The sequence below is a fragment of the Poromitra crassiceps genome (genome assembly GCF_964638095.1).
Source record: "Poromitra crassiceps genome assembly, chromosome: 23".
NCBI classification, from domain to species: Eukaryota; Metazoa; Chordata; class Actinopteri; order Beryciformes; family Melamphaidae; genus Poromitra; species Poromitra crassiceps.
The window spans coordinates 13,367,998-13,383,017 of NC_139639.1; the positions used below are offsets into that span (position 1 = coordinate 13,367,998).

Here is a 15,020-nt window from a genome sequence, read left to right on the forward strand (position 1 = left end):
CTGGTGGGCATCAGGTATTCCAGCTTGTGATTGCCAATCTGTCCATCGAGCATGCTGTCTGGGTCGGTGTTGTATGGTGCCCTGCGTGCCCCACCCCCCTCAACTGCAAACTCCTCCTCCGTGGGAGTGTCTCTGGTGGCTCTCTGCTGCACGTTTGCTCGGAACTTTCTGCTGCACGTTTCAAAGTGCGCTGCACCCAGCGTCTATTTTCAGAGCGCTCCGCCGTTTTTGTGCGCCAGCTCCCAGCGCTCCCAGCTGAGAATGATTTAACTTTTCAGAAAGACGCTGGTGTCGGGTGCTCCTTTTCTGGCAACTAATCATATGGAGAAACTATCGCAACAGAGACAGAAAGGCTCAATTGTGGGAGCAGATTGGCTGCTGTTCACAGGCACAGCTAACGTTAGCTCCAGCATGCATCGGTTTCCGTTTCCCCATGGCTTCTTCTACTCATCATTTCTCATTTCTCATTTCTCATCTTTCTCTAATCCGGAGAGCACTGTCGCCACCTAATGGGTCCGTAAAATAGCTTATACACCTTCAAAATCCCCCATATTTTTACAGGAGATGCATCAGGCTTTGATCCACGTCCCACCGTCAAAAAATGCAATCAATGGCAGCCTACGTTAGCCTGGGTAAACCCATCCCCCACGTGACCTGCTCTCAGACCTGTTCTCAGTCACTATGATAGTGACTGGGAACTGAGAGAGCAGGTCACGTGGGGGCTGGGTTTACCTAGGCTAAGCCTACGTTACTATTTGAATTGACGTCTTTAGACGTCAATGGCAGCCAATGAGTTAAACATCAATATATAATAGCTTTATCTGTTTTTTATTGTATTTGTGTTGCGTTATGTAAATATTATGTAAATAATCGCTCTCTGTGCAGGTGGTTGAGCCCAATGAGAATCACGACGACGCCGCATTCACTGCCAAGCGGATCAACTCCAGGACGCCGGTCTACTCTGGACCCAAGACCGGCATCCTGGAGTTGAGTCCGCATGACCAAATGCGGAATAAGGTAACACACACACACACACACACACACACACACACACACACACACACACACACACACACACACACACACACACACACACACACACACACACACACACACACACACACACACACACCAAAGCTTCCACACAGGCTACTTGAGAGGATACACGAGGTCTACATGAAAGTGTCTGTTGTTGCCATGACAACACAAGGACGGCAATAATTTGATCTTAACCCGACTAAGGCAATCCTCTGAATAAGACACTGCCATGTAAACAGCATTTTGTGACGACCTTCAACAGAATAAGGTCATAGTGGGAGGAAGCAATAGTGGAAAGAAGACGTGGAGTATTCCCATCTTAGTCACATTATTGAAGCGCGTTGTAGACATGTAAGAACTACTATGATGCCCCATGTGACTTTTCACAGCCACGCCCCCCTCTCCATCCTGTCTCTATCACCTGCACTCTGTCCAGAAATACCATCAATGTCATCTTTAAACAAGTGCTTGTTTGTACAATCAGCAGTAGATGGCGCTGTTGTGCTATGCAGCACTGGAAACTCTAGAAAACAGTGGGAAATGTATTTGTTTAATTTTAGTTCAAAAGTTTGGAAATTGCACAACATTTTTTATAAAAAAATATTTTTGCTCAGCCCTGATACACATTTTACGACGATGATTGAAAACTGGTCATTTCATGTTTGTGTTGTGATGAATATTCTTGAACGGGAGAGTTATAGTGTGCTTGATACTAGTGTTGATCAGCTGCTAACATCATTCATGTTACATGAAGTATAACCATGTATCCAGTATATTTATATGTGCATCACAAATGAACTTAATAGACCACAGCTGGCTAGGTCTGGAAAAACTATGGAATGACATGAAAACTGACATGAACAACCATCTTTCTCCTCCCTCAGTGCTTCTCAGACTTGGCTTTACAGCTCGACAAGGAGCGTGAGGAACGCCTGCGCATGGTGACAAATAAGATCAGCACTAAACACGCCAACCAGCCTAAAGGTACAGTAGATAGATGGTGAAATGATAATAATGACTTTGTCTTCATAGCTTGCATATTTTGAATAACAGCCTTTAGACCTTGATGTCCACGCTACATCCTAAATATTGAATATTGTGAATGCTGTGTTTCTCTTGTCAGGCCGGCAGACTATGTATGTGGATACGGCTCCGAAGCCACCACCTGATGTCCGCCGCCAGCAGAAGCCACCACCTGATGACCAACGTCTGCGCATGCTGACAAATAAGATCAGCACTAAACACGCCAACCAGCCTAAAGGTACAGTAGATGGTGAAATGATAATGATGACTTCATTATCGATTCATCCGTCCATTCTTTTCTCCACTAATCGATTAGTCGTTTCGGTCTAGAAAATGTCACAAAATGGTGAAAAATGTCTGTCACTTTCCCCCCAAAACCCAAGATGACATCCTCAAATGTTTTCTTTTGTCCTGACCAACAGTCCAGTCCAAGAGGCCAGCATCCGCCTCCCCTCCCCTTGCCGCTGCTGCCCCACCAGCAAAGAAGCGCAGGAGGGTAAGGAGAATTTCTCTCAATTGATTAGTTTATTTGATGGGGACAATCATCTCCAATTGGTCACAATGGCATCGGCTTATAATTGACTTGTTTTATGTTTGAAAAGTTCTATTAAAATGAAGCTTAGTGATGTAAATATGTCACTCTCTGTGCAGGTGGTTGAGGTGGTTATATAGCAACGGCTTTAGGTATAGAGATATGCCATTGTATTTAAACCAGTAGTATTCTATCATAGTGACCTGTATGCAAAATATAGAGGCAATTTTTTTTTTCATCATTGCAAAGCTACAGCACAGTAAAGAGGATATTATCGATCTACTAGCCTCTACATTTTACTCTCAAAGTGCAGATTGATGCACGTTATTTTTTAAATGTACAAAAATTGTCTTCCCGGTGGGGGGGGGGGGGGGGGGGGCTGGTTGTATGCCCCTGGGAGGAAGGGGGGGTGGGGGTGGGCCTGGTTGTATGCCCCTGGGAGGAAGGGGGGGGGGGGTTGAAGGGGGGGCCTGGTTGTATGCCCCTGGGAGGAAGGGGGGGGGGGTTGAAGGGGGGGCCTGGTTGTATGCCCCTGGGAGGAAACCCTAACGGAAGAGTACCACACACACACACACACACACACACACGTTGGCTCTTTACTGCCCACTAGTGGATGTATTGCTAAACATGATACCAACGTGAAAGATGCATAGAAGTATGTGGGCAGTGACGTTGCATCGTGTGAAACGGACATGTTTATTTTCGTACGAAAATTGAGCATAAATGAGCCATTAGTGTGCCTTCTTGTTATATAGCGCCACCATCTGGTCTGATAGCTCTCCTATGCTGTGCCCCTCCATTAGGTGGAACCCCAACGCTCCAGCAGCCAGGTGGAGAACAGACGTCCCCCCTGCCCCCCCACTGACTGTCCCCTCTCTCCGGCCGGCAGCGAGCTGACAGCTGATCTGAAGGTGAGTTACCAGCAATGCTACTAGCAGTGATGTAGTGATCAATAAATGTGCGATAATCGCAGTAATCAAACCTACTGTACATGGTTTTAATGATCATTGAAATTTTAAAACGGTAATACTGTCAGGAATTTTATTACGTTTTATCATTAAACTGGTAAATGTTTCATCCGTAAATGCAGTCATCAAACCATGTGATTTGTTGTTATATTACATGAGGTAGTCATCCGGGCAGTTGAAACAGTACACTGTGCAGTCCTGCGAGCTATGCTAGCCAGGCATTGCGAGCTACATTAGCCAGGCATTGCGAGCTACGCTAGCCAGGCATTAGCTACTATGGTGCATTATTATGGATCCCATTGCAGTTGTGGGCAGAACACGCCCTACGCAGCATTCAAGTGCCAGTATTGGCCAGGCAGGCATCCATGCAGACTGTTCTGAGTAGCGCACCAGGTATTTTCATCTCGCCTCAATCTGAGGAGGTGGTGGACGTGTCAGGTCATATAATGTTAAGTTACCTGTTATTCATTACACTAGCCTGTTCCGCGTTATTGTCTAAAACACTGGTTCCCAACCTTTTGTACCTTATGTACCCATTAAATGTGTGCTATTAAACTCATATTAAACATTTAGTATCTAACACAACTGATTATTAAATGAAAATCAATTGAATGACTCGCCTGAACTTTAATCAGACAATTGAGCTTTTGTTTCCAGAATAAACAGTTATTTCAAATATAATTTCAACTGATCATTCAGGTTTTATTAGAGGTCGCCATTCTTTTACTAACATTCGCAAACTGCGAGAAGTCAAGTCATTCATTCTGACATCGCTGAATAAATATTCTGAATGTGCATGATTATTGAACCCATTGAAATGAACAGCGTAAGTTGTATCCATAACCACTACGTCAGTTTCAAACATCAGAATTATGATGAATATAGGCTGTGATATTTACCTGGAATGTTTTGAAGAAATCTTTCAATGGAAACTGATAAAGGCATTTGGGCCTAATGACGGCTCAGCACTCCAATATGTTGCAGTGCATATCAGGGACACACATTTATCGTTCTGCGATAAACACACACATTCCTTTATTAATGACGATGACATGCAAATAGGTAGCAATTGCACTGACATACGTTGTGAGAAGAGATGTATAAACAGATAGATGTAGGGATTAGGTTGACTAAGTTGACTAAGAGGCCATTTACACCTGGCGCTAACATGCGTTTTCTGTGATCAGATTGCAATCAGATTGTGTTTTATCACTTGAAATGCCAGGTGTAAACACCCCCAAAACGCATTGAAGAAGGATTGCCAGGTGTAAATGGAAACAGGCTGAAGTGATAAAATACAATCTGATTGCAATCTGATGGCAGAAACCACATGTTAACGCCAGGTGTAAATGGCCTCATCGTGTCACAAAATGATCGTACACTTAAAGATTTTGGGATTATTGATCATACATCATACAGAGGTCAAAATTATCGTACAAATACGATAATTATCGTACGTCTGGCAACGCTGACTCTCTGAGTTTCTCAATATGATGAGTAGAGGGGGCTTTGGAGGCAGGCTGAAGCTCAGTGTCCACCCAATCAGAAGCTAGAATTGCTACTGTAGTCCAGGCATTTTACGCAAATATGTGGGTCAACCTCACACTAATTGCAACAAAACCAAACTCAACTGATTTTGTATCCTCAATATGTCCTCAATGAAGGAAAAAAAGTGTTAAGGAAATGTATGAAGGGAAAGTTTTGAAAATGACCTAAATATGATGGTAGCCTATGGAAGCCTTTTTTTTTTTTTTTAATGTGCCATAAATCTCATCACTTATATCCTGTATGTGTTTTTTGCTTCAAGGAGAAAATACATTTAAAAAAAATAAAAATAAAAAAAATGTTAAAAAATAAATAAAAAAACGTTTTTGGTAGCATCATATAGGTAATTTTCAAAATTTTCCCTTCATACATTTCCTTAACACTTTTTTTCCTTCATTAAGGACATATTGAGGATACAAAATCAGTTGAGTTTGGTTTTGTTGCAATTATTGTGAGGTCAAGTGACATTTTTACTGGACTACTGGTATTTTCTGTGCTATTTTATTTATTATTATTATTATTATTATTATTATTATTATTATACTCGATTACTCTATAATAATGGAATGTGAGTACTCGAATATTGAAATTACTAAAAATGCCCATCCTCTGACCTTTCTGCATGACAGGCTTGGTTGTGCCGATGGGCGGACGACGAAATGTCATCGCTGGAGCAGGAAGGGACAGGGACCTCACCACTGGAGCTCATCTCATGGCTCGAACAAGGAAGGGATATCTTTTTCCCCATGATGGCGAAGGCCAGAGCCATGTAGATAGAAGAGTCCCAACATCTCCATTCACTCCAATGGACAATTTTTTTACTCTCAAGGGTTCCACAGGAAGTAAGGTCCTGGATTAAGCAGCAGTCGACTTGCAAAAAAAATGGACAGTTTGTGTTGTTCTTTGATTTTTTTTTTTCTTGAATCAAATTGTACATTATCAGCTAGCGCAAGACCCAATCCTGGCTGTTCATTGGCTAACGCCACTCTCTCCCTAGAGGACACTAGCGGCTAGGCGAAGGCATGACCCACCCCTCTCTGCCTCTCATTGGCCTATCATCAAATGTTCATCCAATCACATTCACTTATTTTAGACTGAATTTTAGATTGTCCTGTCCTGTAAATATAGTGCTTTTTTTTAATGATGATCTGAATTAGTCTTGCTTTTCTTAAGTTCTAAAGTTAAAAGAGTGTTTTGCACTGCATGTTAACAATGAGCCAACATATATGTTGCTTCATGTTTCTTCCACCTTCCTCTATCCAGACAAACTGCCATACCATCTAATTTACATAATGTATAATGTATTACATGAATGCAGTACATGCTATGTAGATGTGTTCAAATGCAGAGGTGGTCAAACAGCTGATGACCATTTGTAAATAAATGTAAATAATTGTTTTAAATTGTTGTATAATGTTGCTGAAGGATTCTGGGCACAATCTCCACATTTGAGAGTCAACTGTATTCTACACTTTATAATTTTCATGCAGCGAGAGTGCCCTCTAGGGGTTGGAACCTACTTTTGCAGTTGGGTCTGCTGATACAGTGCATTTTGGGATGGGTCAAGTTGATCACTATAAGCGGATGATTATTAGAACTTTTTTCTGTTTCTTTATTTCTCATGCAGATGACCATACCATCTAATTTACATATGTATAATGTATTACATGAATGCAGTACATGCAAAGTAATGAAACTGACAGCTTCACTATTTACTGAATGTTATTGACTTTAAAAATCCAGACAGTAAGTTAGGCCTCCAGCTGTTTCAAACAAAGAGGTCTCAGAGACATGCAGCAAATAGGCCATCGCTGCTGTATCTCGTTGGCTCATTTTTGATTTTGGATGGCCCAAAATGACCACTTGTAAGTGGATTATTGATCACTGTAAGAAGATTGCACTGTAGGCTAATCTTGGGTTGGGATGACATCACCAACAACCCCTTTAACACCCAGAGTGATTTTTTTTATTCCAAGTAGGTCTGCCAGCTCCCCTTTAACAAAAAACACTTCCTGTGCAGCAGAGGATTTTTGTTCTGGAAAGAGGAACTTTAGAACAGCAAATGTCAAAGCGTTCATGGACCGTACAGGTTGAATCACTCTTGTGGGATATCAACCTGCCTGGGTATGGGTTAATTGTGTATGTTTTACCATATCAAAACAAAAAGTTTATATTTTATTATTTTAAATTTAATTGGTTAAATTGAATTAAGCAAAGCAAAACAGGCACAATAATGGACCCTGATTGGTCAACAATAACAGCTCCTCTAAACCAATGGAGCTATACCCAGAGTGGAGGCTTTCCAGTTATACTGCTAATTGGAGGGATTTCAGGAGTGGAGCATTCACAGGATACTATGAAATAGCCCGTAATGACTGTGTGCAAACTAAGCACACAGTCATTTCAAAAAGATGTTTTAAGTTGGTCTGCATGTGCCCCTTCTTAATTGAGCACCTGACCTGCCCTTCTAAAATGTCTCTGCACAGCCCTGCAGTGGTGCAACAGTCAGGTTACAAGAAAGTCCAGCCAGTCAAGATATATTTAAAGATCTAGAGGTGTGTGGCTGTGTGGTTCTGCAACAAATCAGAGAACACCTCAATCAAGGTCAGTACTTACATGTGCACACTAATTGTAGGCAACTAATACAAATCAAAAATGCTACATGTTACAGTAGAAACTACAATACTGTTATATATAGCTGCCGTTACAGAACATCATTCACTGTTGCTAGCATTAGATTAGATTAGATTAGATTTTATTTCGAACATGGTAAAAACAAAAAACAAAACAAAACAAAAAATAAAATAAATATAGGCAAGAAGTGCCAAACAATCATAGTCAATTGGAATTCACAGCATACAATAGACAGCAAATTCACAATCAATTTACATTTGTTTATCATGCCCGAAAAGGAGTAGGAAGAAGTTAATACTTATCAAGTCCTACCCCTTGTTTTATATCTTTAGGCTTTTTATGACAGTATTATACTGTAATAACATGTTATACTTCTGTATTAATATAGCCTATAAGAGATGTGTACATACTCACATTATATCCATAATAATATCACACATACTTTAGAGTTGTTCCTAGTACATTTGTAGCATAGCATGTACACATGTTAAAACACTTGCGTGTTTATACGCTCACACACACCCACACACACACACACACACACACACACACACACACACACACACACGGATACCCCCCCCACCCCCACACGCACTCACACACACACACACACACACACACACACACACACACACACACACACACACCCCCACACGCACTCCCACATACACATTTTCAAAGCATGAATCAGGATGTACATGAACCGGAATATGAACAATGAACATGATCAGAAGGGTAAATCATTACTTACATTTGTCACTAAGGGCAACAGTGGGAGCAGTCAAGGGCAGTGAGACGCTGGTAATGTAACAGCCAGGCCACGGTGTGCCTTCTGTCTCCAAATGCCCTGATTCACTTCACCTGTGAGACTCACCCTCTCCTGGTAATCAGCAGTGATCATGGGCACCTGGTTAGAGACTATATAAATGTGTGTGTGAGTCTCAGGCTCACTACTGATCATAACTTTCTGTGCTCCTGTGTTTCTGCTCAAGAGTCTGGTGCTCAAGAGTATATTGTACAAGTTTCTTACAGACTGTTCCTGTGTTTTAAAGAAACTTGTTAGTTTAGTTTGTTGGCCGTCCAACACAGTTTAGGCCAGGCTCTGTTATTTTTGTTGTTTGTTTTTTGTTAACCCTTCAGTCTCAGTAAAGACTTAAAAACTGCTTCTGCCTCTGTCATTTCTGCATTTGGGTCCACACTCACACTCACACTCACAGCGTTACAGTATGATCAGCCAAAATATGGACCCAGCAGAATTTGACAGAGTGCACTCCGCCATTCAACACCAGGGCGGGACCATGTCTGGTGGGTTGGAAATCATGCTGCAGTTTGCCCACTTTGCCCGGCAAGCAGCCTTGTCGGCTGGCAAGCAACCTCCTCCTCTCCAGTCTGACTTTGCCCGCCTCACCATCGCCTACCAGCAGCTGCAACCTGCACCGATGTCGCCCGCGATGAAGCCGGCTTTGGCCCCCTGCCTGACCTCCCCGAGGTCCAAATCCAAGCCCCAGCGTCAGCGCAGCCACAAGGGTAAGCCCTCACTGCCCAGTGCTACAGAGCCCTCACTGCCCAGTGCCATAGAGCCCTCACTGCCCAGTGCTACAGAGCCCTCACTGCCCAGTGCTACAGAGCCCTCACTGCCCAGTGCTACAGAGCCCTCACTGCCCAGTGCTATAGAGCCCTCACTGCCCAGTGCCATAGAGCCCTCACTGCCCAGTGCCACAGAGCCCTCACTGCCCAGTGCTACAGAGCCCTCACTGCCCAGTGCCACAGAGCCCTCACTGCCCAGTGCCATAGAGCCCTCACTGCCCAGTGCTACAGAGCCCTCACTGCCCAGTGCTACAGAGCCCTCACTGCCCAGTGCTACAGAGCCCTCACTGCCCAGTGCCATAGAGCCCTCACTGCCCAGTGCTACAGAGCCCTCACTGCCCAGTGCTACAGAGCCCTCACTGCCCAGTGCTACAGAGCCCTCACTGCCCAGTGCCACAGAGCCCTCACTGCCCAGTGCCATAGAGCCCTCACTGCCCAGTGCCATAGAGCCCTCACTGCCCAGTGCTACAGAGCCCTCACTGCCCAGTGCCATAGAGCCAATTGACTGTTTCACAGCCTCACAGAGCCTGTAGTTGATATGTTGCACAACAGTAAAATCCTTGCAGCTAATGTTAATTTTCAGCAGAAAGATGAATGGAGCAGGCATTTCTTACCTTATGTAAACTCATAACTGGATATCTCACAAGGTGGGGCTAATTCACCTGTTACACAGTTTAGTGAAAACTACTTATTTTCCACAAGAAAGTAGAATTGTTCACTTAAAATATTTCTATATAATGTAATGTATAAAATAATGTATAATAGATTTCTAGACTGAAAGATATATTGAAAGAGTATACATTACTGTAAAGCATGTAAACATCAAATACATGTAGTTGCTTTGGATAGCATAGGAAATCTTGGATGGACTCAATACTAGACTGTAATTTTTTATTTTTTATTTTTTTTAAGGGTATATGGTATTCAAGAATGAGCTGTTATACCTTAATTCATTTGCATTTGAACTTATTATTTTTATTATCATCATCATGTACTTGTTATGACTAGAAGTTATGATTTTGATGCTATTATTAATGTCATTTATGAGAGGTGATTATTATCCATAATAATAGACTTGAGTGGTTAAAGCTTCTCAGCAATATATCACTCAGGAGCTGCAACATGGCTGATCTTATTTATCAGATAACATTGATTTAATTAGCAATATTAATTTCTGTGCATTTCTAACTTCTGATTGCTACAGTGGATGTGTGTAAGTTTTACACCTGTGAGTGCCTGCCTCCTGGCAATGCGCAACCAGGGCGCAACATTGATGATTGAAGGGTGCGACATATTCACGTAGCGGCTAGCTAGCCTATCAAATCCTGATCTGCGCGCGCAAAGCATCATTGGCAGTGACTGTGAGCTCAACCTGGCGTCAACACAATATACCGCCATTAGCCTGCTAGCAATACAAGGAGAAGAAGCGTTAGAAGTAAGTCAGACGGCACCGATGATTAATAAGAGCAGGACAGCTTTTTAGACAATGGAAACAAGAATGCAGATTTAATTTCATGGATCAGTGGATGAGGGACATGTTTGCAGACTCGGGACGATGAGGAGGAGTGTGTGTTTGATGCATTTGCAGCGGATTGGAAAACTACTAGTTACACCACGTCGGACTATCGCCACAAGCCAGGGAAGATATGAAGATGCATACAGACCCAGGTTATTACGCCAAGGCTCATAATGGGTGAGTGACATTTTTGGCGAATTTGCCCTTGTATTTGATGAACGCTTAACATTACTGTTGCTGCTGTAATTGTCAACGTTTAGCAGAACCAGAACCTATTCTCAGCCTGTGTAGTAGCCTACGTGAAACATTCATTAACAAAGGCAAATTCGGCCCCAGACGGCGTGTGGCTGGCAACCGTGGGGGCGGGGCAGACATCCCTGGGTTGTGGCTAGATGGGGTCCAGCCACGGATAGAGTGATGCAATTGTTATTCCATTTAATTTGTGTTACTTCTTGTATAGTGTCATGACGAAAGCAAAGATACAACAGGGTGGGATGAAGCCAAGGATACATCGTGTGTGTGTGTGTGTGTGTGTGTGTGTGTGTGTGTGTGTGAGAGAGAGATAAGGGGAATGTTTTGTCCAGCAGCCTCTGTGCTTACGTGTTACGTTGACTCACGTGTTACATGGCTGCTATCTATAGCCCAGACACATAATTGTCTCCCTGATTCTGTGTTGTTTCATTTGTACCTCTGTGACACACTCTCCCACCGGGGGGAAGAAAGACCCAAAAATATACAAATAAACTTAAATCAAGATATATTCAATATATTTTTTCAAAACAAAGTTGGATGCCATTTCATTTCATTTAGCCAGGTCCTCTCTCACCTCTCAGTATGCTAATACACTGAGCTATTCTGTTAGCCTGGTCCTCTCTCACCTCTCAGTATGTTAAATTAACATACTGAGAGGTGAGAGAGGACCAGGCTAACAGAATAGCTCAGTGTATTAACATTGTTAATACACTGAGCTATTCTGTTAGCCAGGTCCTCTCTCACCTCTCAGTATGTTAATACACTGAGCTATTCTGTTAGCCTGGTCCTCTCTCACCTCTCAGTATGTTAATACACTGAGCTATTCTGTTAGCCTGGTCCTCTCTCACCTCTCAGTATGTTAATACACTGAGCTATTCTGTTAGCCAGGTCCTCTCTCACCTCTCAGTATGTTAATACACTGAGCTATTCTGTTAGCCAGGTCCTCTCTCACCTCTCAGTATGTTAATACACTGAGCTATTCTGTTAGCCAGGTCCTCTCTCACCTCTCAGTATGTTAATACACTGAGCTATTCTGTTAGCTAGGTCCTCTCCCACCTCTCAGTATGCTAATACACTGAGCTATTCTGTTAGCCTGGTCCTCTCTCACCTCTCAGTATGTTAATACACTGAGCTATTCTGTTAGCCAGGTCCTCTCTCACCTCTCAGTATGTTAATACACTGAGCTATTCTGTTAGCCTGGTCCTCTCTCACCTCTCAGTATGTTAATACACTGAGCTATTCTGTTAGCCAGGTCCTCTCTCACCTCTCAGTATGTTAACTCATTCACCGCCAGTTTAGGACTGCCAATATTTAGCACAGGCCAAAGATTTTCATAATTGTTGGTCATCTTTCAAGACCCACAGTAAATTATCTATTAGCACCAGAGTGATTTGCAATACCTCAAAATGAAGATGTACGTCTCTGGGTTCACCAGGGAAAAAAAAGTGAGCTTTTAGCATGTTCTGTACTCTACTTATAGCCATTTATATACACCCTGTTTTCCCCCAAAATGTCTCTCTGAGAAAAGAAATTGCAGAAAATGGCATTTATGTATTTATGCACACAATCTCATGCAGAACTCGCTCTCAATTCTTTTATTTTGAACTGTATTGACATCAGACATGTAAATATTATTCGTTAGGACACAAATGACAAAAAAAAAAAAAAATATATATATATATATATACACATGAAGTGCTTTTTTTTTTACATTCAACAATACAGTTTACTCGGTGTGAGTGAGTGTACAGACAGACAGACAGACAGACAGACAGACAGACACACCGACAGACAGACAGACAGACAGACAGACAGACAGACACACACATACACACACACACACACGATCCCCCTTTTAGATTTCTAACCCCACATATGATAAGCAATAACCACGCCCTGTGGCGCTGGGATTGGCCAGGAGCAACACTGGAGGGCACGCAGCCCAGCGATTACATGAACCAACTGAATAGCTCTTGAGAAAGGACAGCGGGCTGCTCTGACTCCCGCTTCTGCCTTGTGCCTTGCTGTTGTGTGTTTATTTTGCACCCTTCCTCGTCCATGTCTCCCTGTCATATCCCCTGCTATCTGATCGTTCCCGTTTTCCCCTCGGCTATTCAACACGTCCTCACCGCCCTCGCAAACTGATCGATCATTTCCTCATTCCTCCGATGATCAAACACATCTCTTGATTACTTTCTCCCGGCTGGCACAGAGGAAGGCGACTCCAGCTCGTGCAGCGCGCCGAGGCGCGTTTCAATGGCGTTTCTCCTGTCTGCACAAGGAAGCGTTACCAGTTTTCTGCTTTTCCTCCTGCTCAATTTCAAAACAACAGCTGCGGTATGTGTTTGTTCACGTGTTGTCTTAGATGATAGGGACCTGATACCATGTGACAGGCTGGGGAAGTGTTTAAACTACGCCCTGCAGTAATAAAAACAAAAACACGTCAAACACGTCATTGGCGGGGAGGGCTATTTCTGATAACACGTCAAAGACGTCATTGGCGGTGAATGAGTTAATACACTGAGCTATTCTGTTAGCCAGGTCCTCTCTCACCTCTCAGTATGTTAATACACTGAGCTATTCTGTTAGCCAGGTCCTCTCCCACCTCTCAGTATGTTAATACACTGAGCTATTCTGTTAGCTGAGCTATTCTGTTAGCCAGATCCTCTCTCACCTCTCAGTATGCCAATACACTGAGCTATTCTGTTAGCCAGGTCCTCTCCCACCTCTCAGTATGTTAATACACTGAGCTATTCTGTTAGCCAGGTCCTCTCTCACCTCTCAGTATGTTAATACACTGAGCTATTCTGTTAGCCAGGTCCTCTCTCACCTCTCAGTATGCTAATACACTGAGCTATTCTGTTAGCCAGGTCCTCTCTCACCTCTCAGTATGTTAATACACTGAGCTATTCTGTTAGCCAGGTCCTCTCCCACCTCTCAGTATGTTAATACACTGAGCTATTCTGTTAGCCAGGTCCTCTCTCACCTCTCAGTATGTTAATACACTGAGCTATTCTGTTAGCCAGGTCCTCTCCCACCTCTCAGTATGCTAATACACTGAGCTATTCTGTTAGCCAGGTCCTCTCTCACCTCTCAGTATGTTAATACACTGAGCTATTCTGTTAGCCTGGTCCTCTCTCACCTCTCAGTATGTTAATACACTGAGCTATTCTGTTAGCCAGGTCCTCTCTCACCTCTCAGTATGTTAATACACTGAGCTATTCTGTTAGCCGGGTCCTCTCTCACCTCTCAGTATGTTAATACACTGAGCTATTCTGTTAGCCAGGTCCTCTCTCACCTCTCAGTATGCTAATACACTGAGCTATTCTGTTAGCCTGGTCCTCTCTCACCTCTCAGTATGTTAATACACTGAGCTATTCTGTTAGCCGGGTCCTCTCTCACCTCTCAGTATGTTAATACACTGAGCTATTCTGTTAGCCGGGTCCTCTCTCACCTCTCAGTATGTTAATACACTGAGCTATTCTGTTAGCCGGGTCCTCTCTCACCTCTCAGTATGTTAATACACTGAGCTATTCTGTTAGCCGGGTCCTCTCTCACCTCTCAGTATGTTAATACACTGAGCTATTCTGTTAGCCAGGTCCTCTCTCACCTCTCAGTATGTTAATACACTGAGCTATTCTGTTAGCCAGGTCCTCTCTCACCTCTCAGTATGCTAATACATTGAGCTACTCTGTTAGCCTGGTCCTCTCTCACCTCTCAGTATGCTAATACACTGAGCTATTCTGTTAGCCAGGTCCTCTCTCACCTCTCAGTATGTTAATACACTGAGCTATTCTGTTAGCCGGGTCCTATCTCACCTCTCAGTATGCTAATACACAGCTATTCTGTTAGCCTGGTCCTCTCTCACCTCTCAGTATGTTAATACACTGAGCTATTCTGTTAGCCAGGTCCTCTCTCACCTCTC

The 15,020-nt window shown here is 43.2% G+C and overlaps 1 protein-coding gene across 1 annotated transcript in view; it reads left to right on the forward strand.

Annotated features, from left to right (window-relative positions):
- Window positions 1–15,020, forward strand: part of LOC310796736 (ATP-binding cassette sub-family A member 2-like) — a gene marked incomplete at its 5' end in the record, with an annotated part of 105,113 nt that overhangs the window by 18,807 nt on the left and 71,286 nt on the right. The window contains 6 exon segments of the mRNA XM_083658972.1: window positions 886–1,017; window positions 1,923–2,022; window positions 2,162–2,299; window positions 2,484–2,557; window positions 3,397–3,504; window positions 8,958–9,267. Coding sequence (XP_083515098.1) covers window positions 886–1,017; window positions 1,923–2,022; window positions 2,162–2,299; window positions 2,484–2,557; window positions 3,397–3,504; window positions 8,958–9,267 — 862 coding nt within the window.